Source organism: Seriola aureovittata, chromosome 7 (genome assembly GCF_021018895.1).
Source record: "Seriola aureovittata isolate HTS-2021-v1 ecotype China chromosome 7, ASM2101889v1, whole genome shotgun sequence".
Lineage (NCBI taxonomy): Eukaryota > Metazoa > Chordata > Actinopteri > Carangiformes > Carangidae > Seriola > Seriola aureovittata.
The window spans coordinates 9,664,065-9,691,702 of NC_079370.1; the positions used below are offsets into that span (position 1 = coordinate 9,664,065).

General features: G+C 41.4%; 1 protein-coding gene across 2 annotated transcripts; it reads right to left on the reverse strand.

The window, feature by feature from the left end:
- Window positions 1–553: 553 nt before the first annotated feature.
- Window positions 554–27,628, reverse strand: lipeb (lipase, hormone-sensitive b). Of its 2 annotated transcripts, XM_056380570.1 has the most exons (14): window positions 26,772–26,891; window positions 22,974–23,014; window positions 18,634–18,875; window positions 17,486–17,770; window positions 16,358–16,448; window positions 15,040–15,185; window positions 14,463–14,648; window positions 13,436–13,588; window positions 10,242–10,386; window positions 9,299–9,526; window positions 7,989–8,174; window positions 6,745–6,926; window positions 5,683–5,949; window positions 554–4,985 (listed from the first exon to the last, which is right to left on the reverse strand). In XM_056380570.1, the coding sequence occupies exons 3-14, from the start codon at window positions 18,871–18,873 to the stop codon at window positions 4,581–4,583; spliced, it is 2,514 nt and encodes an 837-aa protein (XP_056236545.1). In that variant the 5' UTR covers window positions 18,874–18,875; window positions 22,974–23,014; window positions 26,772–26,891; the 3' UTR covers window positions 554–4,580. The 2 variants fall into 2 exon arrangements, with proteins under 2 accessions (XP_056236545.1, XP_056236544.1); XM_056380569.1 differs by lacking the exon at window positions 22,974–23,014 and having other exon boundaries at window positions 26,772–27,628.
- Window positions 27,629–27,638: the final 10 nt, after the last annotated feature.

Below are 27,638 nucleotides of genomic sequence, written 5' to 3' on the forward strand. Positions count from 1 at the left end.
TCAAAATGGAGTTACGTTTGGTCATTTATATAGGCTACTGTTAGGTAGTTTAATCCATACAAAAGCATCATATTCTACAAGGCTATCTTGTTTTAAATGTTAAATCTTTATTGATGCCAGATATATGTAGTCAAGCGAAGAATACCATGTTTGCCTGTGAAATGCAGAGACAAGTAACATCAAATATTAAATACTAAGTAAAGTACATGAACCTCAAAATGTACTTCTTTACCTTCTTTGTAGAGAAAGTCTGATAAATGAATATCGCAGATATCTCTTGTCTTTCTGAATTTGATCTGACACTTTATATGTTTAACAAAAGGTCGCCTTTTTATTATTGACCTTTCCCCAAAATCCTGAGTGAATCAAGATATTGGTGAAATTTAGTTAACAGTTTTCAGAATTCACAACAAATCATAATCATCACTTACCAAGATCCATCAGAAATACCAAGAATATCAGGTCAGATAGATTGAATTATAATTACTTTAAGTTGACCTTTTGTCTGACCAGTGGAAGGAAAGGGTTTATTCATGAGCTTGGAGACAACAGGTCGTTCATGGGAGAATATATTTATTTGGATATAAATCAACAAAAGAAGAAACCAGCCTGCTCATGGCATATCCGACACAGACACTCTAGTATGAAACCTGCAAAAACAATGCAGTCAAAAACCAATCAATCTGCAATCATTCTGATTAACAAATCTTAAAGTAAAAATATCTACATGAATCATAATGTTTAATATACATTCTTTTTTTGATTCACAGGTTTGCACTTGTGGTGTTTTCAATAAAAGAAAATTAAAAAAAAAAGTAAAAAAACAAAAAAACAAACAAAAAACAAGTAAACTTAAAACAAATTTGTTTCCAGTCTATGGCTTGCTTTTTCTGTTTAAAGGCTAATCATATTCTACATCAGAACTGCATTTTACAGTGCGGAGCAACTTGCATGTGCAGTGCAGACAGGCTACGACACTGACTAGCACCTGCATTTTCAGTTATACCAGTTAACAGCAAACACTAAACGGCAAGGACAGTACATCTGTCTGACTGACTGCAGTCTTTGGTTCTGCTTGAAACTAACCATAAATGAAAGAACAGCAAAAATTAAAACATCTAATTGATTGATTAAATGAGATTTTCTCATTAGGAAATATTTTGGAGAGGTGCTTGAGGTCAGTCCAACACACTAATACATCTGTAACATGATTAAGCTTCAGCTCATTAAATCTAATACTTTGAAACTAGTTTTGCGATATTAAAGTTGGTATGCTAACTATGAAATCCAACCTTGAGGTGATTAAAACACATTGCACAAAAAAACAGCATTACCACATTAAACAGAAACTGTGACAAGAGAAATGGTGTGATGCTGTGAGTGTGAGAGAGAGAGTGTGTGTGTGTGTGTGTGTGTGTGTGTGTGTGTGTGTGTGTGTGTGTGTGTGTAAAACTGCATAGCTTAAGTGTAAATGTTGACATAATGGTTGAACCAACTAGCTCATGTTTGCAGCAGCGTTGCATTTTGCATTGCACTTAACCGAAATCAGCTTGGGGCAAAAATCTCTAGTGAGAGGAGCGTTTGAAGTGTAGAGGTATGATGTATAACCTGATAATTGAACTACCAAAAAAGCAATATTACACTGATCCACTAACACTAGTTTGAACTCAACAAGGACAATTTGGGATTATAAAGATGCCATGTGGATTATCCACAAATACACACTGTGAAGCAGCAACACTAATTGAAACAATACTGAATCAAACATTTCAGCTCATAGTTGCAAGCAGCTTATAAGCATAATAATGTCAGGAATGCGAGAACTAAGACTCATTTCTCTGCAAACTCATCTGTCCAAAACACCTGATGGGCTCTCTGGTCCATCACCTGCACTCAGCTTAGCCTGATGCATCAGTGGTCACCAAGGGTGAGAGGCATATGAAGGTCAAAACACAAGAAGTGAATGAATAACATTTAAGATTTAACATATAAGTTTTTTTTTAGTTTTTAGTTTTTAGTTTTCTTTAGTTTTCTGGTATTCACATAATTCAAACAACAAGGTGCTAATGACCAATCAACCCTTCTGGGCTTCATAAGTGGTGGAGTTTTCAGTCAAGTCAATGTACATAAACAAAAACTGTTGTGCCATAGAGGTTTGATTTCTTCATAGACGCTGCTCTGAACAACAGATGATTAATTCTCCGGATAGTCTCTTGACTGTGAAGTGCCATTCCTGTCTTTATGTGAACACACGACACAAACAAAGAGGACGTGTCCCATGTGTGAGCTCATGTTTCTCACACAATGGAGACTGGTGTGATCATATGAATGTGCACATGCAGACTCCACTTGAGCCACACATACAGGCACCAAGCAACGAAGGAAAAAAAAAAAAAAGTGACATGTATACAGGCTCAAGCTTAAAATACACTTCACGGATTGACAAACCAACTGCTGCAAAAGTGCAGAGTGAGCATAAACAGTGGCTAGTAAAGCAAGTACAAACTTCAGCCCAGCATTTCTGAGAGAATGAGTGTATTACTTTCTTCCTCCTCAAGACCCTGGTTGTGTCCATCAATCTGACTAAAAATATTGCAGTAAATACTCCAAGCTGACAGAACTGAGCATGGCCTAATCCTGTAGCATGACTTTGCTGCTAAAATTCCTGCTCTTCTACAGGGGGGAGGATTTTGCACTCGGAGCTTCAGCTAAATCCTATTCATCACACAGCATCCCTCTCTACAGACCTGGCAACCCCAGCCCTGTTACCAGGCAAGGGCAGGACAGTGCCAGCATTGTTGGCATCTATATTTAGTTGGACCTGATAGAGGAACTGACCCTCAGAAGGACATTTTTGTGCACTTCAAAGTGCTTCTATGGCATCACGCTCAGAGGAGTGTTCTCAGGTTATTGAAAACAAAGTGAACCCCAAACGTGATGATGGAGAGAAGGAAAAAAAATCTGGACAGCCAGCCACTTTTAGTTGACCAAATACAAGTTCAGTGGCTTTTACACTGCACTCTTACAATCTCTTTTCTTGGTCAGTATCTTCAAGCTTTGCCTAAAAGCCTCCGATTTGTGAAAACAGGTAGTCAGGCATAAAATCTCCTGGCCCGAGAGAAGTGGTACTTTGACACATGCAGAGAAGTAGTGAGAAATAACGCCTGGCCCTGGCGAGGAACGGGAACAACCTGAGAGCAAATCAGTGCTTAAAATGTGTATTGATAGTTGAGGGCTCGGCTTTTTTGTCACCCCCATCCCACTCCTCTTACTACTGTTCTGCAGAGGCAGGAGGTCAAGCAGCTATTTCCAGTCTTAAAATAATAAAAATAAAAACATTTAGCCTCTTTCAGTCATATCAGAGCTAAGATCTTTGAAGAGGCTCTTTAAAAGACTTGAAAAGATAGAGACCAACTTTTCAAGCATGTACTTGTGTTCAGAAAATAGTGTATCTCAGTGCATCTCCACAAATTTCACTATAACAATCAACAATGCGATTTTTGCATTTGCAATATCAGCACTACAAAAAGCACCAGGCGGCATCTAGGTAGGGCACCGTGTCCCCTATCAGTATGCATTACTGAGAGTAGGATATGAGTTTAATAGGAAAGTCTGGGGATGTCCGAGCAGCTGTGGCTAAAGAAGAGGCAAAGTAAATATTGAGCACATTCAAAAATGTGGCATAAACAGCATAAGATTACATTAAACAAACAATGTAGTGCACAAATCAACAAACGTGTCACGATTCATGGATTATACTACAGCAACAGAAAAAAAGATATAAATAACAAAAGTAATACTAATGCATAGAGTTGATAATATGATTGAAAACTGCAACAGAATCTCAAGAAACAAGTAAACCTATTAATCCAGTTTCGAGTCTTTCAGTCTGTTGTATTTTAACGTCGTAATTGTATTTGGGAGAGAGTCAACAGAGTTACTCTCCACAAAGTGAGCTGTATTGACTGCCAAACTGCCGTAATGGAGAACACAATGCAGAGTTATTATGTGTGATTTAGAGTGGTTCCCTAAAGGACAAGTGGCCATTTTGATAGGGATGACTCTATACAGAAGCATATAGTGTGCCTACCACCATCTGATTAGAGCCTTAAATGACTGCCTTGGCCTAGATGAATCACCCATTCAGGCTTCGTCTCAAGAATCTTCTGCGCTACTTTATGTCCGAGCCTGCGCCACTGAACAGCAACTCGATCAAGTATGTGTGCTGCATGTGTGGGTGGGTGCTGGTCTTTGATCTAAGGAATGCTAAATTACCATTTTATTCTTAAACATGACTGTCTTCAGTGGGTGTGTTCGTCTGGTCTGCCAAAGTTGCGTCAGCACATGATGGTGCACAGACAAGTGGCAAGAATTGTAACGGAGAGGACGTCACATTTCTGTCTCCCAAAAACTGGGTATTCTCCTATACTGCACCCTTCGCTCCTTTCTGTTTTTAGGATGCTTTCTCTCTCCCCTCTTTTAGACACTGCACTGCCTAAATCTGTCTGACTTTCATTTACCCTTTCTTCCTTCACTCCTCGGCGTGAACGGCAGACCTTTTTTTTTTTAACTAACCTTATTTAAGCCCCAATACCACCAGCGTCAGTGTTATTCTGGGCTGCCACAGCAACTAAGCCCTCCCCATCAGCAATTTTAGCCCCTCTCCCGACAGCTAGCTCTTCTCCCTCAATGGGGCCAATGAAGAGAGAAGCGGCTTCCCCAGAAGAAGCTGACGCACCCCTATCGGTCCGTTCCAGCTTTCGGTGCTTGCGCGGCTCCGGGGGCGTGTCCTTCTGGGTGAAGACGGCGCGAATTCGCTCCACGCAAACATTGGCAGCCTCTCTTGTCTCCTTGGAGAGCTGCGATAGGCTGAGGAAGCCATGGGGGAGGTCGTCCACCACACACAGAGTGACAGGCTGGTCTATGTTCCTCAAACGCTTGGCAAACATCACAGAGTCATCCAGCATGGGGTCTAATGCGCAAGCCTGAGATGGGGAGAGAAGAAGAAGCGAGGGGGGCAGAAGAGGTAAGAATGGTGAAAAACAAATTAGGATTCCCTTCAGACATGTCAAGAATCTTAATTAAGGGATGAAGAGAATGAAGCCAAGCGTCCCAGTCTCTTTTGTCCATGCTTTCTTTACATTCTTGCTGACTCACTCTAGCCACTTTAAAATCAGCACCTCATTTTCATATGAACACCCTTTTCACAAAGGAGAGCAGTCTTCAACCTCACTCATCTTTACCATCACACTCCATCTCACTGACACAACACTGTATAACAGTGTATAGTCCTGGGTACTGTGTATCTCTTAACATCTTGAGGTTGTCTTTTCTCGCTCCAACGCCTTCTCCTCCTCCCTTCTTTTCACCATGATAAACAAACAATCCTAATCCTGCTCTGCTCCTACAAGCTTTAACAATTTCATATCAGCAGGTTTAAAACCTGTTTAATTGGCACATGAACAATCAGCCTTCTCAAAGAGGATCATATATACATATACATGCAAGCAAATGCAGAGAGTTGCGAGGACTCAAAAGCTCTTCAATGCACTGACTGACATCTTACCTAACACTCAAGTTGATTGAGCAACCTTTGACCAACGTGTCATCTTATTTAACTGTATGAATGCCCTGTTTCCCTATGTCGTCCTGTCAATCTTTCCAACTGCTAGTTCTTCTTACCACTATATGTACAGGTGGCATCCCTTTCAGCATGCTATCAGGGGCCAGCAGAGGTGAACAGTAAGGATCCTTGACCACTGGAGAGGTATCCACCCTCATCTCAGCAAGTTGCTCTGAACGCAGTGGCTCAAACCCCACGGGAAACTCCCTGGGGTGCTCCAGCTCTGATCCCTCCTCTCCAGCAGGGGGTGGTATGGCCACTGAATACAGGTCACTGGACATGGAGGGATCCACATCCTTGGAGAGGAAGAAATTCACGTCTTCTGGCTACATGAAAGAAGGGACAAGAAATTATTCAGGTGAGGTTAGATGGCACTGAGGGAGGGAGCACAAGGGAGAATCTAATACCAAAGGTATAAGAAATAAGAGGAAATAAGGCATAAAAACATTTGACAGGCCAACTTAGTTATATATACACACACATGCCACACTTTGTCCTTGTGAAAATCTTCTAAAAACCTTGGCTCAGTGCCAGAGAGTCTTGGCTGAACAATCCCCATTTCAAGGAGGAAAAGCATATTTAAAATCTTACGTCACCTCTGCTTGCTATTTTTCCCGAGCCAGCCGCTAATCTAGTCTCCCTGTATGAAAATACATTTGAGGATTATCTGCAATACCTTTCGAGTTCCCGCACAACCAAAAAGTTTTGATATTCCGTCAGCATTTTAAAGCCAAGTCTGTTTATGAGGAATAGGTGACATAATCTCAGCTGAGTTCATCAAAGTAAAACATACACATCACTGCAGGGTAGGCAGTATTGTATGATACGGGGGCAAAATATCTCTATGCTAACAAAAATGTTGCTAAATCCATTTAAGGCAAGACGTATGAAAGCAGAGATAATCTGATTATAAATAGGAGGCTGGTGTGAGTTTCCTTCACTGCAAATGGTGCAATAACCATCATCAAATTACAGACCTTCAATTTAATCACAGGTTAAATTCTGAGTAATAAGCCAGTGTTCTGTTCCGTTAGCTGCTTGATACTATTAACTTCTTCTGGATAAGAGCATCAACTGAAAGCATTCTAATCGCAGTGTAAACATGTTCAAGTGTGACATACAGCACGCTCAGAGAGCAGCGGTGCACTGTGCGAAATGGAGCTGTTGTGGGATCCCAAGTCCTGGCAAGTCTGGCTCTTTACAGATAATTTCCTGGAGGGGAACTCTGAGGGCTCTGCGGGTACAGGGGGGTCAGCGTGAGGAGAAGAGATGGACGCCTCTGAAATGCTCTTTCTCACTGCATCTAAGAGAAAGAGTGAGAGGGAGTTAAGAGATTTTGCAAAACAAAAATTAGGGGTGTTTGAGAGAAAAACAACAGGAAAGTTTATAAAAAAAAAAAAAAAAAAAAGAACATTAACCATGTAAATTATAAGTGTATGAAGGATTGAGAGGCCAGCCTAATTCACTTTGGGCCAACAGCGGCTGGAGGTTACAGGAAAAAAAAAAACCTGTAATACAAAATCATTTTTACTTATTCTACTGTTTCCACTTATCGTATGTCCTCTGGTTTACAGCCAACAGTTAAAAGCCTCAAATGCAAATTGGGATATATCAAGAAGAAGAGCAGAGAAGTGGGTGGAGGAAATTCAAATAGTGCTGTCATGGTGATATCATCAGCCCGCCCCGAGCCGTCAAAACACAGCTGTAAGAGTTGTCATGGCTGGTCTCCTCACAAAGCACTACTGAGCTCCCATCTTTTTAATAATGAACCATCTCAGCACTATGATGGCCTTTTAATAATGTACACCCACCAATGACATTCTCATTAGTTTGGGCTTGCAGCTGTGGGGGTGTCACCTAGCTAAGGGGACACCAGGGAAATTACATTTTGCCACCAGATTTACGGTGGCTACAATTAACAATTACTGTCAAAGCCCTGCTGCTCCAAAGAGGTGAATTGATATGAATGGGACAACAGGAGTGTTATGCAACAGGGTTGGATAAAGTGATAATTGGTTAGTTGAATGCTGAATAAAGAGTCCATGTCAATGACCTCCTCCATATGGGCTGCAAATGAACTTCGGGACAGTTGATGTTGTTGTGCTCATATCACTTAAATAAACTGGCTCAATGAACACACTGAAAACGTGGGCGGTAAACACCCAACCACAAGGAGCTCTGCTCTGTACTTTCAGCAAATAAATATAATAAAAGATACAAGCAGATTGCATCTATAGGAAACTTTGAACACAATAGCTGCCAAGCAAAACACATTTATTCCACCCACATCTTGCCTACTGTTCCCACCTGACTGCACACGCATGAACAAACACACCCATATACACAGTCACAGAAGGTGGTATACCAGTGGCTCCCGGTGGCGTCTCTGCAGCTGTGCCTGGGGAAGATGAGGCTCTGTTGGGATCCAGCAGAGAGTGGATCCAGTTGGAGGCTCCCTGTCGGAAATCTCGCAGCAGCAGCGCCGTGTCTCTCCTCACCAGGCTCAGCGTGCTCACTTTCTCTACCTGCTTCTCTGTTTGCGGCTCATTGCCTGGAGAAGCAGATATAAAGGTAGCATTAGGAGGGAAAGGGCTTTTTTTGTTGTTTTTGTTATACTCGAATAAGCATGAATGAGTAACAACAGAGAAGATGGAAGAGCAATAATAGGAAAGGTATAATAGAAGAGCAAAAAACCACTGACGAAGTGGGTTCAATACTGCCACCCAGCAATTTGTATTACAGATAGCAATACATAGTGATGACAGTAGGAGTAAAGAGAAAATGATTAGTGTTTTAGTTCGGTTATTGAAAGGAGACACCAGATAGACTACCTCTCTGTGTCAGAATTTGTCATAGTTGGCATATTACTGCAGTACTCCTCAGTTGTTCTTCTCTGGGACAAAATTATTCAAGAGACTTGCAAGAGTTTCCCCTGCATTTTAAATGCATTACAGCAACAACATGAAAAACAAACAGTATGATATTAAATTGAATTGTTATTGTTAGGGAAAGTTTTCCATACACAACTTTATTTTGCTCAGGAGCATTTTTATGGTGTAGAATATTGTACTGGAAACTTGTTTTGTCATATTTAAAGCTTTATAATGAGAAAGATTTTTTATACTACACAAATTGTGTACAGTGAGATCCAAGAGAGCTAAACACTGTTATGATTCATACATCTCTTTATGACTGTCATAAAACTAAAAAAGAAGCCAAAAAAACAAACAAATGGGCAGTGCAGAATTGATTAGTCAACAAAAAAATCTATTTACATTTTTGCAATAAATGTAATTGTTTCAGTCATTTATCAAGGTTATTAAGGTCATTAAAAATTTGCTTGTTACAGTTTTAAAATGCTAAATAATGCTTGCTTTTAGCAACATTATGAATTGAATACTTTTTATTTTAGCTATTGGACAGACTTGGTCAGTAATTTGAAAATTATTTATGCTACACAACTTGTTGATATGATTACCACTGTTAACAAACCTACGACTAGTCTAGACTATCATGTTAAGAGCATGTATGATGTGAAGCAGATGGCAGAGACCTGATGAAGTACTTGGAAAAAAGGAAATGGAGGAAAATAGATCTTAACTTAATTCTCAACTCAATCAGATAAAAAAAAGAATCCTGGCTTGACTTCTTTTAAGAACACACACACACGTCTACCTGCGTAGGCGCTGAGACACCTGGAGAGCACACTGAGTGGCAGCAGGGGATCCATAAGTGTTAGCAGACGGGAGGGCGATGCATAGGCAGTCAGCAGGGTAGCCGGGTAGGCTGCCACGATGCCATCTGGCATTCGCACACCAAAGGCAGCAGCGCGCATCGATGTCGTCACACACAAATTGCCACCCGCACTGTCCCCGGCCAGACATACTTTCTCTCCAGTCCATCCTGGGGAGATAAAAATGGGACAGTGAAAAAAGGGGTTAAGAAAAATACTGTGAGAAACAATAAAAGAAATCAAAGGGAAAAACTGAAAACTAAATAAACGAAACAAGAAAAAAATCTGTGCCACAGAGTAACCAGATCTGTTCCCCCCCCACCCCCACCCCCACCCCCACCCCCCACTGTAACACTACTGAATACGTTGCTGTGAGGGGGTGATGTCTCACTGACTGCCTCATAGCCACGATATTTTCATCTTGTACTAGAACACTAACATATTGCACTATAATCACTGTTAATTTGACACAGCGTGCGTCGGCGGTCGGATGTACCCAAAACCGACCAGATGTCTATTGTTTTCTGCCTGAATATTGAGCATCAAAGCAATTTGTGTGAGACTGCAGAACAAGGGGTATAGTGCAAGACATCATTCTGAAGCATGATTACTTTCAAAGTGATGAATGAGAAGTAGAGGGAATTGGTAAAGGTGTCAAAGTGGAGGATTTACAGAGAATATCTTCACCCTGAAATAGGTGATTTTTACCCCTTTGTTGTGCCTGCTCATTACATCTAACAAACAACTTTCTTTTCTTTCATCTTATAGTTATATACCATTTCTACTGCATATACGTTCTCGATGACTATAAAAAGTAAGCGTACAGGGGAGATAAAACCCAGCATATAAACAATGTATAAACAATGTTGTGAGATGTGTTGGTACCTAGTAGGTGGTGGTGTCTCAGAGCCCAGCAGTAGGCATAGAAACATTCCTCCAGGGCCCTCGGAAAGGGGGCCTCAGGGGCCAGAGAGTAGTCCACTGACAAGATAGGGACACCAAGGTCCTGGGACCAACTCTTCAGATAGGGCTGCACAAGACAGAAGACAAGGATATGGAGGGTTGAATTCACAAATGGAAAACAGCCAGTTTCACATTGAATATATCATATGTTGTTAAATTTAGAGGCAGGCAGACAGAGAGTAAGATAACTGTGGTAGGAAAGAGATGTGTGGGGGTAAACATTAAGAAGCAAGGATAAAAACTTAAGAAAATCACGTGTCCCTCTGATGTCATCTGTCTGCTTTCTGGCTTACTGTCTAGACAAAGGGAGAATGAGGGCTGCTCTCAGTCACCTCCATTTCCTCTCTCCTCATATGGTAATAACAAAGGTGCCCACATGTCCTAGTTTGCAGAGTATGAAGGAAAAAGACAAAAGACAAAGGGGTGGTGTGGATTTACAGGGATAGTCAACAAAAACAAACTCACTGTCAGAATACTGAGTGTTTTTCTTTTTCTTGTTGCTACAGTCAAGTTAAGCGTTTACTATTCTTGCGCCAATCTAAGGTACGCGCTTTACTTCACAACTGCAATGCAAGTGACCTTGAAATATGAGAAAAGCATCAAAACTTGTCATGACAAAATATTCCCTCCACAAGCCATTCCTCTTCTCCTCCTCTGTCTTTATCTTCTCCCAACACCTTTTTGACTAGCTATGACAGGGCTGGCAGTGAAAGCGACAGCTCTCCATTCACAATGCCAGGAAAAGCACAGTGTGTGTATGTTTGTATGTCGCCTCACTGACCAGTGATTCAGTATGAAAAAAAAATCCCCCAAAAAAACAAAGTAGCAGCTCCAGCAGTCAGCTGTGCCGACTTAAAGCCTTACCTGTCACTATAAATCTGAGAGTGAGAGTGGTGACAACTGAGTGTGCGCACAGTTCAAGCACTGTTCAGTGTGGGTTTGTGCGAATCAGCCAAGGTACTCCTAACGTGTGTGTGTGTGTGTGTGTGTGTGTGTGTGTGTGTGTGTGTGTGTGTGTGTGTGTGTGTCACGTTTAACTGAGTGTGAACAACAGCCATTGTTGCCAGTCTCCAATGAGTGTCAACATGTGCCTGAGCCCATGGGCAGGTCTGTCAGTCAGACAGTTCATCATCTGCCTACATAAAGGGAGCCAAGTATTCACAAAAAATGGCCACCGGGCAGAAAAAAAGTATGTGTGTTTTTGTTGGGCTGGGACCAAGGCTGGTTAATTTTATATGACTCAGGAAATTCTTCTTATACACACACATCCTATTTACAAAGAAAACCACACACACACACACACACACACACACACACACACACACACACACACACACACACACACACACACACACACACACACACACACACACACACACTTCAGAGGGTCCCAGATCTGTTCTCTAAGCAGGTATTAATGGGAGCTACAGTCCCACTCCTCCTCAGACAGGCAGAGTAGTTAATCTGCAAGCTTATACCGCCACTCTCCAAACACTTAGTGTGTGTGGTCTGTGCCCAAGTTAGCAGATGCACAGATGCCAGGACATCCATTTCTGTGATCTCAGCATCATTGGGCACCAAGAGCTCCAAAGGTTCCTGCTACTGAAGTCGAACTCTCTATTTCGCCCAGAAGACAGGAAAGATAGGATCGTGGAGTAGAGGAGATATAAGGAGTAAAGGGGACAACTTCGCCTCCGCCCGCAGAGAAACTTTCCATTTATCTGCCCTCTCTTTCTTGACCTTGCCTGAGGGATTAAGCAAGCAGGAGGCACCCAGTAAAATGAGCAGACAGGTACGTGTTGCCCAAATAAGACAGGAAGGAGATGTGGAAAAGGAGACTAAGTGAACAAAAAGGATTTTGTGAGATATTAGAAGAACTTAGAGAGAGGATGTAACAAAAAAGGAGGGCCCTGAAGAAGAGAGAAGGATAGCCTGACAAGTCTTGCATTAGTTCCTGGGGTAATCTTTCTCTGCGGGGTTGTACAATTCTCTGTTAATTCAACATGACAGCCCTGCTCACCCCCTTCTCTGATTGTTCCCTCTCATCCTCTGGTTGCTACGCAGCTGCAGATCAAGGCTGCCCATGTCCTTGGTGATTTCACAGAGGCGTGTCTTGCAGTAGCTATAAGCTAGCTTGGTGCCACATAAAGATCGCACACAGCCACAGAAGAACACATCAGCGTAGGACAATCCGGGATAGATGGGGCCACAAACCTTGTTAAAATGATCTCTCAGAGGAAGCAAGCAGACTGATCGCCTCTTAAGGCTAGTGCATCTTATAGTGTCACTGATGTAAACTTAAGATACAACTGGTTCACAAAACAAGAGTCATGACAAAAAGACAGGAAACCAAAGCTTATGTGTTTGTGCTGGTGTCCATTTTTCATTCACGTGATCTAGAAACTTAATATAGGACATGGGCTCCTTGTTTAAAAAGGAAAAAAAGAGAAGGGGAAGAAATGAAGTGAATGACAGGAAGCAATGATTTACGTGAAAGAGAAGAGCCAGCTTTGTGTGCACCTTACCAATAAAGAAGGCATGGAAGGAGAGCAAAGTGTCTCTACTAAGTTTTCAGGGATTAATTACAAAATAATTAGCTTAACGGTTCATTATGTACCACACTATTGACAGAGTAGAGACTCAGACTGGTAACCCCTCTGCTCCTCTGCTGTCAACTAGTGTCTGTCTCCTTATCACTTTAATTAGCTGGGGTTCAATTACAATTAGTCAGAGATAACACAGCCAGAAGTTGAAGTATTGAAGGGATGAGGTGATGAACTTAGCTGGATGACCGCTGTGGACATACCGGCTCAAATCCTGGAAAAACAACATCTGAGCCAGGTGTCTAATGGCGGAGGTGCAGTGTTGTCAGTATTTGGCTATGAGGTTCCTCATGACATATAATACTACTTCTTCCTGCATTTTATATATCACAGATAAGTTGAATACTACCACATACAGATGTGAGTCAAAATGCTTCTTGATATTAAAATGTGAACGGTCTTTTGGAGTCAGTTTTCCTTGCAAAATCAAACCAATAATGCTGCTTTTCTAGTCAGAGTAAAGAAAAGACTTAATGAAAGTGAGCAAGATCCAATTGGAAAGTACCATCTCACCTCATGGGACTTAGAGGTCTGGGCCACAAAGCCCCCGCCATGGAAGTGAACCAGCAAGCAGGGAGAAGAGGGGAGGCGCTTGGTCTTTAACCCCAGTGACAGAGAGATGGCGCCCCCCTCAGAACGAGAGAGAGATAGCAGAGTTTCACTGTCCTGGAAAGAGTGAAACAGAAAGGGATTATTTCAGAAACTGAACTAATACACAAACAATCAAGATCTATTGCAAAGGTCTAATATTTCAAAAACATCACGATGGCAAATCACTCAGAGGAACTGTCTGCAGACTGTGTACACAACAAACGAAACCTTTTTTCATTGTTAATATATTTTATTGCTAGTGTTAGCAACAGGGCTCCTTTGAGAGAGGGATTAACTAGCTATTCTGCAGCAGCTTGCTGCCAGCCCTTCCTGAGCCTGCATGAACGCACACTAATTCCCATTCATTAACAGGAACAAGGAGGGAGGGAAGCTGTGGCTGAGAGGGAGGGTTTCTGCTGATACAGGCTTGTATTTTTGCAACATTAAAAAGGACACTGTTGTTTTGCTGGAGCGTGATCAATGGCTGAAAGTGTTTGCTGATAACATGTCTGGTTAAGTGCCAACATACAAAGAAAGGAGGAGAACAAGCTCGGATGGATTGAGGGAGTCTCCCGAGAGAATTATAGTGGGAGGCAGAGTAGGAAAAGTCAGAGTGATACCTATGACAGAGAAATAGAGAGTGATAATGAAGGGTATTAAATCCATGGGGATGCTTTGAAGCTGTCGTTTACTTGAGCAGCTCATAGAAACACCAAATATCCTTAAATATTGTTAGATTATTTTAAGAATTTGTACAACCAGTATATGCAAGGTGGTTTAAAAAGACCCAGTGGAGAAAAACTAGGTCACACAACAAATACTCAGTACTTAGACAGATTACAAGGATGTAGTGTGAGACAAGAGCTGGTCTTGTCTTGAGAATATGAAGCCTTTTTATTGTGTTTTCCATTGTGACACTGTAGTATAAAGTGAATGATGATGTAAGTACCTGTCCTTCACGTAAGTCATAGGAGATGAGCCTCATCTGAATCGGGGCAGTGCCAATGTGGGCTGATGGTGGAGCTATAGTTACAGATGCTCTGTGGTTGGCCGCCAGGGGAAGGTCAAAGGGCACAGGGGGCACAGAAAGAGCCCGGTTCACCTTAACTTGAGTGGATGTCATACTGGCGAGACTCTGGCGGGAGAAAGATGATGGAGAGAAAGATAGAAAAAGAAAAAGCAATGGAGATATAGAGAGAAAGACACAGAGGCAGAGAGAGTGCAAGTTACAGAGCACGTCAGGTCACTGGAGAGAAAGAGAAACTGGATGAATAAATCATGAACACCACTGAATAAATTGAATTTCACTCTATTATTACTAACAGCCTGTAGGCCAAAATGCATAATGATAGAAAGGTACCTTTACCAGAGGAAAGTAAAATATCCCTGATACGGTTTTAAAATTAAAAGCAGGGCAGTGTACTTATCTGTGCACATGGGTTAACAATGACAGCATGAGTAGATTCCAGATGTCTTAGAGCGTGTTTGTCTGTGTGTGTTCAAAGAAGCATTAACAGTCTACTCACCGACAGGACCTCAGTCTCAGTAATGTTCCAGAAGGTCTTCCAGAAATGAACATCCAGGTTCTGGGTGATACGTTCAAATTCTGCCCCTCTCAACTCTGGGTCGATGGCGTACTTTCCTGAGGTAAAGAAAGAGCTGGCTGCTACACCTGGGGAAGGGAGGACGGACAACAAAATGAAGAGGGTATACAATGCGTAGGACACACCAGAGACAGTGGAAGGCAAGAAAAGGAATGGGAGAAGCGGATGGTTGAGGAAGTAGTGAAAATTTGCAAAGACAAGGATAGAATGAGAACAAAGATGTCACAAAGACAGAAGCAGTTTGAGGGAGGGCAGGAAAGAGGGAACATTAAAGTTGCAGCTACTGGACTCTAGCACATAAAACAACATTAGAAAATATAAACTCATTGAGAGTGCAAAAATGGACAGTGAAAGGATGGCGAAAAGAAAGAAAGATGTTTAATGGGGGAAACAGAGCACTAAAACACGGCAAACCTCAGTGATGTGGCTACAATTGAGAACAGTTGTCGAACTCAACAGGGTGGATTGGCTTTTATGTCCTCACAGCATAATTATCTTTTTTCCACAGGGATGTTTCAGGTCTGCTGTGCTAGTTCCATGTTAAACCAGAAGCATTTCATGGTATTAGAATAGAAAAATTTACCCTACTTTTGATGCTCTGCAAGAAGTCAGGGATGGGTATTAAAGAAAAGGGAAGGATCTGAATTTTTAAGGTACCTCCCACTAGTCTGTTAACTAAAATACAGGTAGAAGACAGCTAATGCAGCTTACAGTGCTGGGTTCAGAACCATTTAAGCCAACAGGAGCTGTGGGATAAAAGCAGCTTCTTCATGTAGTCATACTGACTCTCAGTTCACTGCAAAGGACTATGATGAAGAGGGTTGTGTTCCATTACACTCACCATATGGTGCAATACCTCCTGCCTCCACTGTGGTGCAGCAGAGAGCACAAAAAAACCATGAGAGTCAAACGATTCCTTTTTGAATGTTAAATATTTACGTATCTGTTTATATGTGCATGGTGCAAATGTGTATATGATGGCAAATCTTCTTCTATCTCTGTACGTAACTGTGTGCATGTTCAAAGCATTTTGAAATATAGAAGAAGCACACCAGCTAGCCCTCGAGATTCCAAAGGATGAAAGAGCATCTACAATCTAAACACACAACATCAAAAGGTACACAGTCAGGGGCCAAGGATCAATGTAGAAGAGGCATGAGGATGAATGAGTACGATCTATGAATGACAACGAAGTGGCTGGATGGTGAGAGGGTGCAGCTGCAGACAAGATGATGCTGACCTATTCCTGACTGATGGCGTCTGTAGTTTTCTCCAAAGGCCACAAGGCCGATAGCGATGGTCTGGAGAAAGGGCCGGATGGCTGGAGTGAACTGTAGGGAGGTGGGAGGGATGGACAAAAGCAAAGACAGACTTTAAATTCTGATCCACTTCCCATGGCCCACTTAAAAACAAGACATAAACCACAATTCAAACTGCAATCAGTCAACCAGAGAAAGTGAAACATAGGGATATCAGAATATCAGATGAGTCTTAGACATTATAAATTGATGCACACAGGACTAGGGATGTTTCATCATTTTTTCCCTGTGAGTTGATTTTGACCTCTGTCCGCTGAGGGTTCAGCCTCTCTTGTTAAGCTCAACTAAGAACAAAGGCCATGGCTGTAAAGAGGAGCATTTTCTCCACCCACCCACGTCCTTTCCTCACTTCACTTTACTTGTAGGTTTGGGCAGCCTTTTGAGTCTTTTGTAGCTCTGTATTCCTTTCCTGGCTTTTACATGGCACACGTCTGAGAACTCTTGGTCTCTTTTCAGGGCTAATCCCTATATTCTAAAATGCCAGCAGGGCAGTGTTTGAGCTCCTGGTGACAAATTAGTTCCTGGCCAGGGATGGGCATCGTTAAGCAGTATCAGTAAAAGTGATAGTACCTTTAACATTTTATCGTTCCGGTACTTTAATGGTACTCTTATTGGTCATTTTTAAGAGGAACAAAAGAAACTAATTAAGAACAGAATTAACATTGCTTTATTTTTTCATTTGTACTGAATGCAAATTAAACATTCTTGAGTAGCAAACTGCAAAAGAAATTCATTAATGGTTATGGTTAATCATTAACCCATGTTTACTTAATTGAGTTAACTCTGTGTGTGGGCTCCAGGCTGCTAGCATACATACCTGGGGCAACGATGGACGAACTATGAACGTCAGATAAACAGGTCACTTCTTTTTAAATACTGATCAATACTTTATAATTGACAAATTAAGGGAGGGCTAATGGGAAGATTTAGGGGAGCTTCATTCTGTACTTGTCAAATCCTTATATAACAACAAATATAATGGAATATTTCAAATAATGTGTTGCTTATCTTTCCAATTGCCTATCCTTTTGCCACACAGCCCATCTCACCTGAAAGCCCAAGCAACGGCCATAGAAGCACCCCTTGTGCATGGATGAGTATTCACGGACAAAGCTCTCGCTGAGGCCACTTTCATCCTGGAAAAAAAGGTTGCCATGGCTGTTGTCATGTAGCATGCGCTGAGCCAAGTAGAGCAGGGCACGCAGCTGACACAGGGCACTGCAGTATGCCTCCATCTCCCCTGCATTGTGCGCTACTCGGAAAAAGATGCTGCGTCGATTGGTGGTGATGTAGCGCCCCTTGTGGATGATGTGGAGGAGACAGCAACGCACAACCTAGAAAAGCAAGAATAATCTAGCAATGAGATTTTGAGGAAAATCAAGGTTTTTTGGGGGGTTTTTTGTTTGTTTTTTTTAAGTCAAATTTTGATATCTACAATTTGAAAAAATGTCACCAAATTAAATGACAAGCAAATTAGGTAAATTAATTTTACTAAATTATATGTATCTTTGACACAATGTATGACGAACCTCAGGTCATTATAATTTTTATGAAAGTGAACATGTAGCATTTAAAATTATAACAAAGCAAACCATGTTCTTTAATTGTGCAATCATTAAAGAGGCATGTCTTCTGGGTCTGCTTACATTATAATTAAGATTAGGGTGGTAAGTTTGAAGGAAAAAAAAACATGTGATAGCATGCCTGAAAGCGAGCGTGTGAAAAGCTTACTGCTTCACCAGGGTGTTACAGATTACTCAGAGTAGCACTGTGGGGATGAGAAGGATTAAAAATGTAGAAATCGAGAGGCTAGAAAACAGACGAGCATTCATTTGCTGCTCTGCTAGACTCATTCACTTGTGGTGGGCTGCAGCCATTGAAGGTCATGATGTTTCATCAATAAGTATAGAAGATAAAGTACAGTGGTTACAGTAGTGGTAGATATTCTGCAGCTGGAGGAATTTATCTAACCTGATTTGCAACATAAAATCAATCTGTAAAACAAATGGACTGACCTTGAAACAAAGCGATATCAAGGCAGAGGTACTGGTGAGTAGATTTTCACAGCGTGGAGAGAATATTGATAAGAATGTATTGCGGTATGGGAGCTTATTATTGTCAGACCTGCACTGAGTTGAAACGAGAACACATCATGATTCATACACACACATAGACCTCAAATCATTCCCCAGCCTACCTTGACCAGTGAGCGATAGCCGTTAGCTGGTATGTGTGGGTCAAAGTCAAAATGATGGTAAACTGCAGCGAAGCCAGAGATAACAGGCTCCAGACAGCGAGCGTGCTCCTGTATCAGCTTCATGGCATCCACCAGCCGCCGTGCTGCATCACCCTGCGACCCCTTGGCTCCCCCTGAGAAGAAAGTGGCATTTTCTTCGCACACGCTGTACAGGGTCGCAAACACTGCCTTGGTGTCCATCACTAGGGGCAGGAAGACAGCGAAGCAAGGAAGAGGATGAAACAGAGAAAGACATAAAATTAATTTTATACGTGTGAAGATGTATATAACAAGTTTATGGATGTTATTCATATGTGTTCCAGAGAAACACCGGGTCAAGTGGTAGCCGACACAGGGGCATGTATCTCAGCGCCCTATCTTGCTACTGATTACACCACCCTTCTGACCCCAAATATATACAAATGTAAAATCAAACACATTGTACCATTCTGTAGTTGTTAAAACTATATTGTCAGATGGTATCCGGTCCTGCAATCATAAAAAGGAGCAACCTGATCCCTATTCAGCACCAAACCCATAGCTGTAATCAGCATGTAGACACTGTACCAAGTGGGATAACATTGGATATATCCTACATAATGTTCTCTTACTCCTATTAACTAATCCCCCATAGTCTGGCGTATGAAAGCTCATTGATTGAAACGTGTTAAGCAAGCCTTGAAATTAAATGATGTAAATCCGGGCTAAGCAGCCAGAATCCACCGAGATCTCGGCAGACATGCGTGGAACAGGAGGAGAAGGCAGAGGCCCTTCGCTAACGTCATGCTGCTGGGAACCAATGCAGATTAGTCATACACTGACAAAAACACATAAACACACTCACATAAGAGTCCCAAAGGGAGGTATACAGCTGACAACACACAGCTGAGTGCATTCATCAAGTGTGCTCATATATCTGTCCTAACGTAGTATAACACAGCGCTATGTCCCTGTTGGATTCACATTGTTAGACTGAGCTCCTCTGCCGAGTCACCTGAGAACTCTGTTTCCACAACACCTACTGTAACTCTGCGGTCTGGCTGGTACTTACTGGATAGGGTGACTGGCATGGTGAGAGACAGAGGAAAGAGGAGAAGGGGCAAAAGGGACGGAGACAGCAGTGCCTCCCAAGTGGACAGAGAGAAGGAAAATCATTTATTTGTGGATGGATGGTGCACATTCAGTCTTAATGGAGAGATAATAGATAATGATCGGTTCAAAATTACTCTTAAAGACTCTGCTGCTACCTAATGAACAGCAAAATGACATTAGCAACCCTTGGAATAAGCTCACACTCATCCTCAAAGTTTTGTTATTATAACTTCAAATAAGGCTACAGCAATAAAGTAATACAGGAAAGAAAAGTAAAAACAGCACAGCGATTTCTTCAGATCCCTAAAGGGACATCTTGGGATGTGGAGCAGAGGTTGCCTATGCATGCTAAAAAGTGAATAGATTCTACCAAAGTGAAATACTGTGGGTCAAAGAAATAATGGAGCCCTAATCGCACAATTATTCTGCTATTGCCTGCCATTCAGGAAGAGTAATAGGAGAGGCAATTTCAGTTTGCTGGGAGGAATCACAACCCCCACATCTGGGAAGAGACATTTATCAGCCAGCCGTCTTCTGCCTGCGTGCGCACTCACTCACAAACACACACAAACACACACACTGCATGAAAAACCTCTTCAACCATTGCCCATCTTCTCATTTTCCTGTCTTGTGTTTCCCTCTCCCTCCTCTTCTTTTCTCTTTCAGGGAGAGCCTTTTTACCATGCCCTACAAATAAAGACGCATCTCTGTTGGCAGAATAAAGCTAAAGAGTTACCAAGGGATAATTGAATCCTGTCACAAAAATTTCCTCCAAAATGTTTTGGAGATTGTTTAGATGTTTTTTTATTGTACAGTTTATTCCATGTGTGGCAGGGGTTTCTATTTGGCTGTGTTGATGTTTTAGGATTTTTATTGGTGTATTTTCTCATGTGTATGCATATATTTTTATATTTTGTCTTTCAATGTAAAGCTCATTGAGCTTACTTGTAATGAAATGTGCTATATAAATTAAATTGCCTTTGCTAGAACCAAACCCTGACGGGAATACTGCCTGGCTGCTTCTTCCACTTAGCCCTGGAAAACATTCCTCATCTGAACACACCCAAATGTTACAGAGCCGAGCCTTTTAACAAAACAGAAATCAATGAGCCACTCACAAATATGTTATATCAAATATCTTCTTATTTAGCTGCACGTGTTTGTTTCTGTCACAAGCCAATTTTTTATAATTACCTCCACACAGTAAACCTTTTGTGTATGTGTGTGTGATGTTGCCATCAATCCCATGGTGAATGTCCCATTGAATTTAAGAGGCATTCCTTGGCCCTGGGGTACAGAGACAGACTGAAACAAATCTGTAGAGCCAAATGAGCAGACTGCACAGGACAACACTGCAGTGAGGATATGTTTTTCATTACAATATCAAATTCTATCCATTGCTGTAAAGCTTAATGAAGCAGCTTGGGGACTAATTTCACATTGATACAATCATGTGAAAGGAAGTCTGTGAAGATTCTCAGTCATCCAGTTTTTGGACTTTCAAGAGGAGATGAATTGGAGGCAACTGGACTTTGTTGTAGACACTTGAAAATGTTTCACTTCTCATCCAAGAAGCTCTTGGATCAGAGGTGAGATGTCTTCAAGTGTCTACAACAAAGTCCAGTTGACTTTAATTCAACACTTCGTGGATGTGGGAATAACTGTAGATGACATAAGCTCATCAATTCAAGAGATCCTCTACACTAAAACAGAATTTAAATGATATTAACTATTGACCATCTCTTAAAAAAAAGAAGAAAAAAAAAAAAAAGAAAGAAAAGGCTTCAGGATTTGTCTCTACATGTCATCACTTTAGTTTGACTCTCTGCAGTCCCCCTTAGGGAATCCTCCAAACAAAATCAAGCTAAACAGGATTATTAGCTGAACACAGTCTTACGGGTATGAGGAGTGAAGGATCAGGGCGACACAAAATGTGTAAATGTTGCCACCCACTCGTCCTGATATGTTAAGCAAACATTAAATCATACAAAAACATCACATTAAAGGATAACTGTTTAGAATACTACAGTACTCAAAACAATTCAACAGCTAATGACACAACACCAATATAATCCTGGGATCTTTGCTCCATCTCAGGATTTGGCAAATAGCCAGAGAATGTTCTGAACCTGACAACAAATGAACTTGTTACTTAATGTGCAACAACTCAACTCATTATGTCAACATTAAACTGGAAACACCGAGAGACACACACAAAGAACATCTATAAATACACATTCATAGGTCTGCATAAAGACAATCATAGCACTTTGGCCTTAGGGGACACAGTGAGTGCTTTGGTCAAGCAGTCACCCAAATGCCATGCTGCAGGACCAGCTATAGCAGTCAAATCAGATTGGGCACAAAGCCAAAATTAAAATTACATTGCTTAATTAGAGCGGGGGGGGGGGGGGGTACAACTCTCAGCTGGGCAAGCAAATAGGCCTTATGTTGACAGAGTAAGCTGGACGTGAACTTTATGAACCCCTGGATCAGCATAAGCTGCTCTAAAATTTGCTTAAGGACAATGAACCTAACACACATTACACCCCTTTCTAACTGCAGGGAGTATATCATATGCAAATTTAATACAAATGAACACAGTTATGTGAACCAGCACCATCTTAGCAAGAGCTCACTCAGCGTTCAAACATGCTGTGCCCCAGTGAAGACTTAACCTTTGCTTGACATAAGATATACAGAGCATCCTCAAACAGGGAAACATTAAAGCTGAAGCTACAGGATCTATAGGACACCCATACCCCGACATGACCATGTCTGACTTAGCAGGGTGCCCAAACTTTTGAACATAATATAACTGTTTAATTTCTTTCTGTTTTTTGTGTTCATAAAAATTAACTTCATGCCTGTTTGCTGCATGGATTGTTTTTGCTTTTTTTCCCCACTTCAAGAATCAACAAAATACGTCATTTTCCCCATTGTACTTGTTCAACAACATGCTTTCCTGACTTACTGAAACAAGTGGTCACTGAAGGCCCATTGCAACCATGAAGTTGCACCTGGTCTCTCCATATTAAAGATAGATGAGAGTGGGTATTAATAAGTCATGTACAACAACCAACACCAGCGACATTACAGACATTACAGAAAGCTACCTGCAGGCTGCTTCAGGCATAGCACATAATTGATGGTGTAAACTAACTACTGGGTGGAAAGGCTGTAAGAGAAAAAAAAAAAAAAGTGTTTACCAGCTTCTGAGTTCAAGGCTCTGTCCTTGTCTGTCTCCTCTCTTCCACGAAAGCAGTGAGAGCATGGAGGAAAAGATAGACAGAATGAGAGAAAGACTGGGAGGGGTGGCACAGAGCACAGGGATAGGGTTCTCCAATTGGTTTTGTTCTTGCTCTCGCTGTCGCTCTCTTGTCTTTACAATGTAGCTCTTCCCCTGTCAGCCTCTGTATGTCAACCTATCATAACCAGTTCTCTTGAAAGGCAATGTGTTGTCCTTTTCTTTCCTCTCCCTCATCCCTCCCATGACTCTTTTAAAAGCAGGGGGGGGGGGGGTTATCATCAACCCTAGCCCAGTTAACTTTCTCACTGTGACAGAGGGCTATTTTGCTATTGGCTGTTCCACTTGTAACGCCCTGTGACCTTCAATCTAATTGGCAGATCACAACAGACACAAGCATGACTTTATGAGATGATAACAATATTTCAATTGTAGCTTTTTTCCTTTTATTGCATCTTGAGCACAGCATTATATGGCTTTCACTTTAACATTTGAGAATAATGAATGCACTTGTTACCAGCCAAAACAATTAATTTTTTTCTTTTTAGAAGAAAAGAGAAATAACCCTCACATACTGCTAAAATGAATTCCCTTTACAATTATTAAGTAATCAAAATTGTTTGATTAATCAACTAATAATTTCATCACTAATCACTAGTCCTGCAACTGTACTCACTTTAGTATTGCAGTGTTACCTTTTGGTAGCACTTGTTATTGTTATGCAGCAGAAACGTGCTGTATGTGCCAATTCTTGAGAAATACCAGTGTTTGGCAATGAATGCATAACAGAGATAACACGTGCACGACCAAAATAGAGGGTGTATATGTATTTCAGAGATCTTTTCCTTTGGAAAATATGACCTTACTTAATGCTGGGTGATGTGAAAGACAGTCCCATAAGTCCCTCGAGATAACTGAACCCTCACCCACTCATAAAAATACAGAAATGAACATATCCAGGAACACTGAGACAAAGAGTCATAAACACCGCTACGGCCCTGATGGAAATTTTGTTGTTTCTGTTATTGTTATTATTCATTAACTCAGAGGGTTATGTTACCCCACTTGTTTTTATTTTTGCTTGCTTATCTATAGCCTTATTTCATGAAAGATGTCTTGACATGTCACAACAGGAAAAGCAAAGTTCTAGAAGAAATAGAAGGGAACTCAGAGAGCACAGATCTCCACCAAGGCCAATGTCAAACAACATACATCAGACTTCAGAGAACTAACTAATCCAGATCTGAGTCAAAATATAATTAGTTATTCCCTGGCTCATGACCCATCCCTCCACCAAGTTCGGTGCAAATTGTTCAGTACTTTTTGCGTAATCCTGCTAACAAATAAAGAGACACGGGTGGAAACATAACCTCCTTGGAAGAAGAAATAATAAATTCAATGATGGCTGGATTCCATCTGGCTCCTGCTATTGTGCACACTGGCTCACTGTCACACTGTTGTGGGTTACTAGGACACTGATCAGAATTTCAATCAATGGTTAAAGTAGTAACACCTGTTCTTTTCCTACGACGACATGTCAAAATATCAGCTGTGAAAAGGCCCATTAGCAGCACAATTAAACCTGTTAACACTCCCCGCTACACACACACAACCTCAATCAGTCGACCCACCATGGGCTGGGTTCTGCTCGAGGCAGTTTTTCCTTTGCCACTGTCACCAAATGCATGCTAACGGTGAGCATTGTTGTTATTATATCTATTATATCTATTATCTAATGTCTACTACATTATAAAGACTAAATCTAGACCTGCTCTATATGAAAAGCGCCTTGAGATAACTTCTGATGTGATTTGGTTCTATATAAATAAAAACTGACTTGACTTCACTTGGCTTTCTGTAATTCCCATCACTTTCCACTGTTTAGTGAAACAGATATCCAAAAGGTGAGCAGATTTACTGTTTTATCAGTCCTGAGATGCAATCAAAGTGTTGTTCCTTTTTCTGGAAAAATCTGCTTGTTCACATTTATGGCTAGAAAATTAGAATTGATCTGGTCCTTTTCTGAAAACAGGAGCAGTTCTAACGGTCGACCATAATGCTGAGAAGACTTGGAGCTACTTCTTACTGTCAGTATGATTAACTGTGCTGATCTTGTCTAGGCCATTTCTAAGCCATGGCTCTACTGTGTTTTTCTTTATCAAGCCTAAACAGACCCATTCTGGGGATATGTGAAGTCAGGGAAGATCTAAGTCCAAGGATATGAAAACACACTTACTGTTACTGGAGGTGGAACACACCAACACAACATAATGTCCTCATCTATCTATGCAATTAGAAAGTCTCAACATTTGTCACAGGTTGAGACCAGACAAGGTAAAATTACACCATTTGGCCTTTCATATGTTTTTCTTCTGCAAGATATGGCACGTGGTCAGTTGTTTTTTTTTTAACTTTGCCAGAAATCTGATACACAAAGGCCATATCTATAGGCAGCAGGCTTTAAAAATAGCAAACTGTGAGGAGTGCACTGGCAACAGGAAGCGACAACAGTGGGATTCTGTAGTGTCGTGTTTAGGAGGTGTTTGACCCTTCTCCCAGTCAGAGCACCACAAGGCCAAACTGAACAACAGGAAAGTCGCAACAATGAGTCTCCACACTCCTTCCTCATAGGACACAAAAGGCTTCCCTTCAGTTTTATGGTGCAACACCTTAAATTAGAAAGAAAATTTGAACTCTGATAATCAGATCTGATGAAACCTGACCACCTTAGGAATCTCACATAACAAGTAAGATTAGGCAAAATCTCCTCTAATCTCATTATTCAGGCCTGAGGCTATTATAAACACACCATTCACAAATAGGCAGCTAAAAATATTTATTAGTGCAGCAAACGCATAGACAATGTATGACATATTGTTAGAGTCCTGACAAAGCGAAGAAAGCCCTTTGAGAATAGTGGTGCTTTGGGACTGGTTGGATTGTTCCAGTTACAGTGTGACAGTGGCCTAGTTAACAGAATAGAGGGAGTTTGTTTAGTCATAACAGCAGATCCACAGCGCCTACAGGCAGCATCCTGTTAAGTCTGCTACCTTCTTTCACAGTCTGCCCATTCGTCACCATGTGTCTGATCTCATGTCACACAGGCAGAACTAATGACAGCGTCATCAGTGACCCTATCAATTCGCTTAATCGATTAATGCAGTTGGTACAGTAGCAACAATAACCCCCATCCCACCCCCACCCCCACCCCCTCCATATGCCACACTCGCAAGTTAATCTAGTTGCCACCCCTTCCTTCCTTCCTCATTTGTTTATGTTTGGAGTACCTGTTCAGGTGGGTCCTGTCAGTGTCCGCGGCTGAGACTAGGACACAGAGCGTGAAAAATGAATACAAACACAACGTGTGGCCACACGGAAATCTTCTACAGCAATGGCATTACTACAAGTGCTACAAATAATGGTACACACATTAAAGCTGTGACCGGTTACTACATACATGCCAGCGAAGGAGGTTGACCGGGCACTTCTTTCAGCAGCGCTGGTAAACAGTCTATGCACAGATTCCCTCAGTACCTACTCGTTTTCGTGTCATACAACAATCATATGATCTATGCAGCTGAGACAGACCCAGCGGCTTAAATCCTACTTGTTCATTTCGGCTATCAGAGGCCAGCTAACGTAGCTGCTAAAGCAAGCTAGCGGGAGGTGCCATCACAGGGACGTCAAAAGAGAGACGTCATTAAAGGGAAAAGCGACAGGGGGGCTGTGACGAGGCTGGCGCGGCACAGAAAAAACTCACCCACTGGACCCTCTTTGTGTTTGGACGAGCGTCTTCCATTCACACCTTTTTCCAGTCTGCTATTCCCACCACTCTTCTTGCTCGACGCCATCTTCGCCCACTCTGTTTACGCACCGCCTCTCAAGTCTCTCCTACATACCTGCCTGGGAGCTCTCAGGCCCCGCCCACGTCAAAAATGGAAGCCAATGAATGGCTGCGTCGCGCAACAGTAACGAATCACCACACTCGAAAAATCTATAAGCGCCCATCCCTATGCCTTGGTTGTAAAACTTGGTAAAGTTAAAGTGGGTTTTGTCCATTCAGCACAGATAAAAGTGTTATATGTTTTCTTTTAGACAATTTACAGAGGAATTTGTTGGCTCATTTCACACAACTTTATTCTTTGGGCACTTACACTAATGGCAGTAAGCAAATATATTGTGATACATCACCGTAAAATGCAAGAAGTAGGCTACATTATATAGACATTTTAATGAACATTAAAAAAAAAAAAAAAAAAAAAGATGATAACGATACAATCTCATCACAAAATCCACTGGATCTTTCAATCACATCATACTGTCCTCCTCGGCAGATACCCAGTTGCCCTGAAATTATGTTGAATTTTTTTCAGAGCACTTCCAGGACTTCTCGAATATTTTGGCTTGAAAATTGAGTTACAGCCTAATTCCATGATTATGAGGAGACTCCATTTGTTGAGTAAGATCATGTGTTACATTTGAGGGGTAGTTTATAGGCCTATTTTATTATTTGAGGTTGCACAAAGACAGATATTTCTAGACTCAGCATCCTTAAATTTGACAATTCTATGACAAAGAAATTAAAATATTTTGGAGCAGACACACACAACTATTTTTAAATTCATAA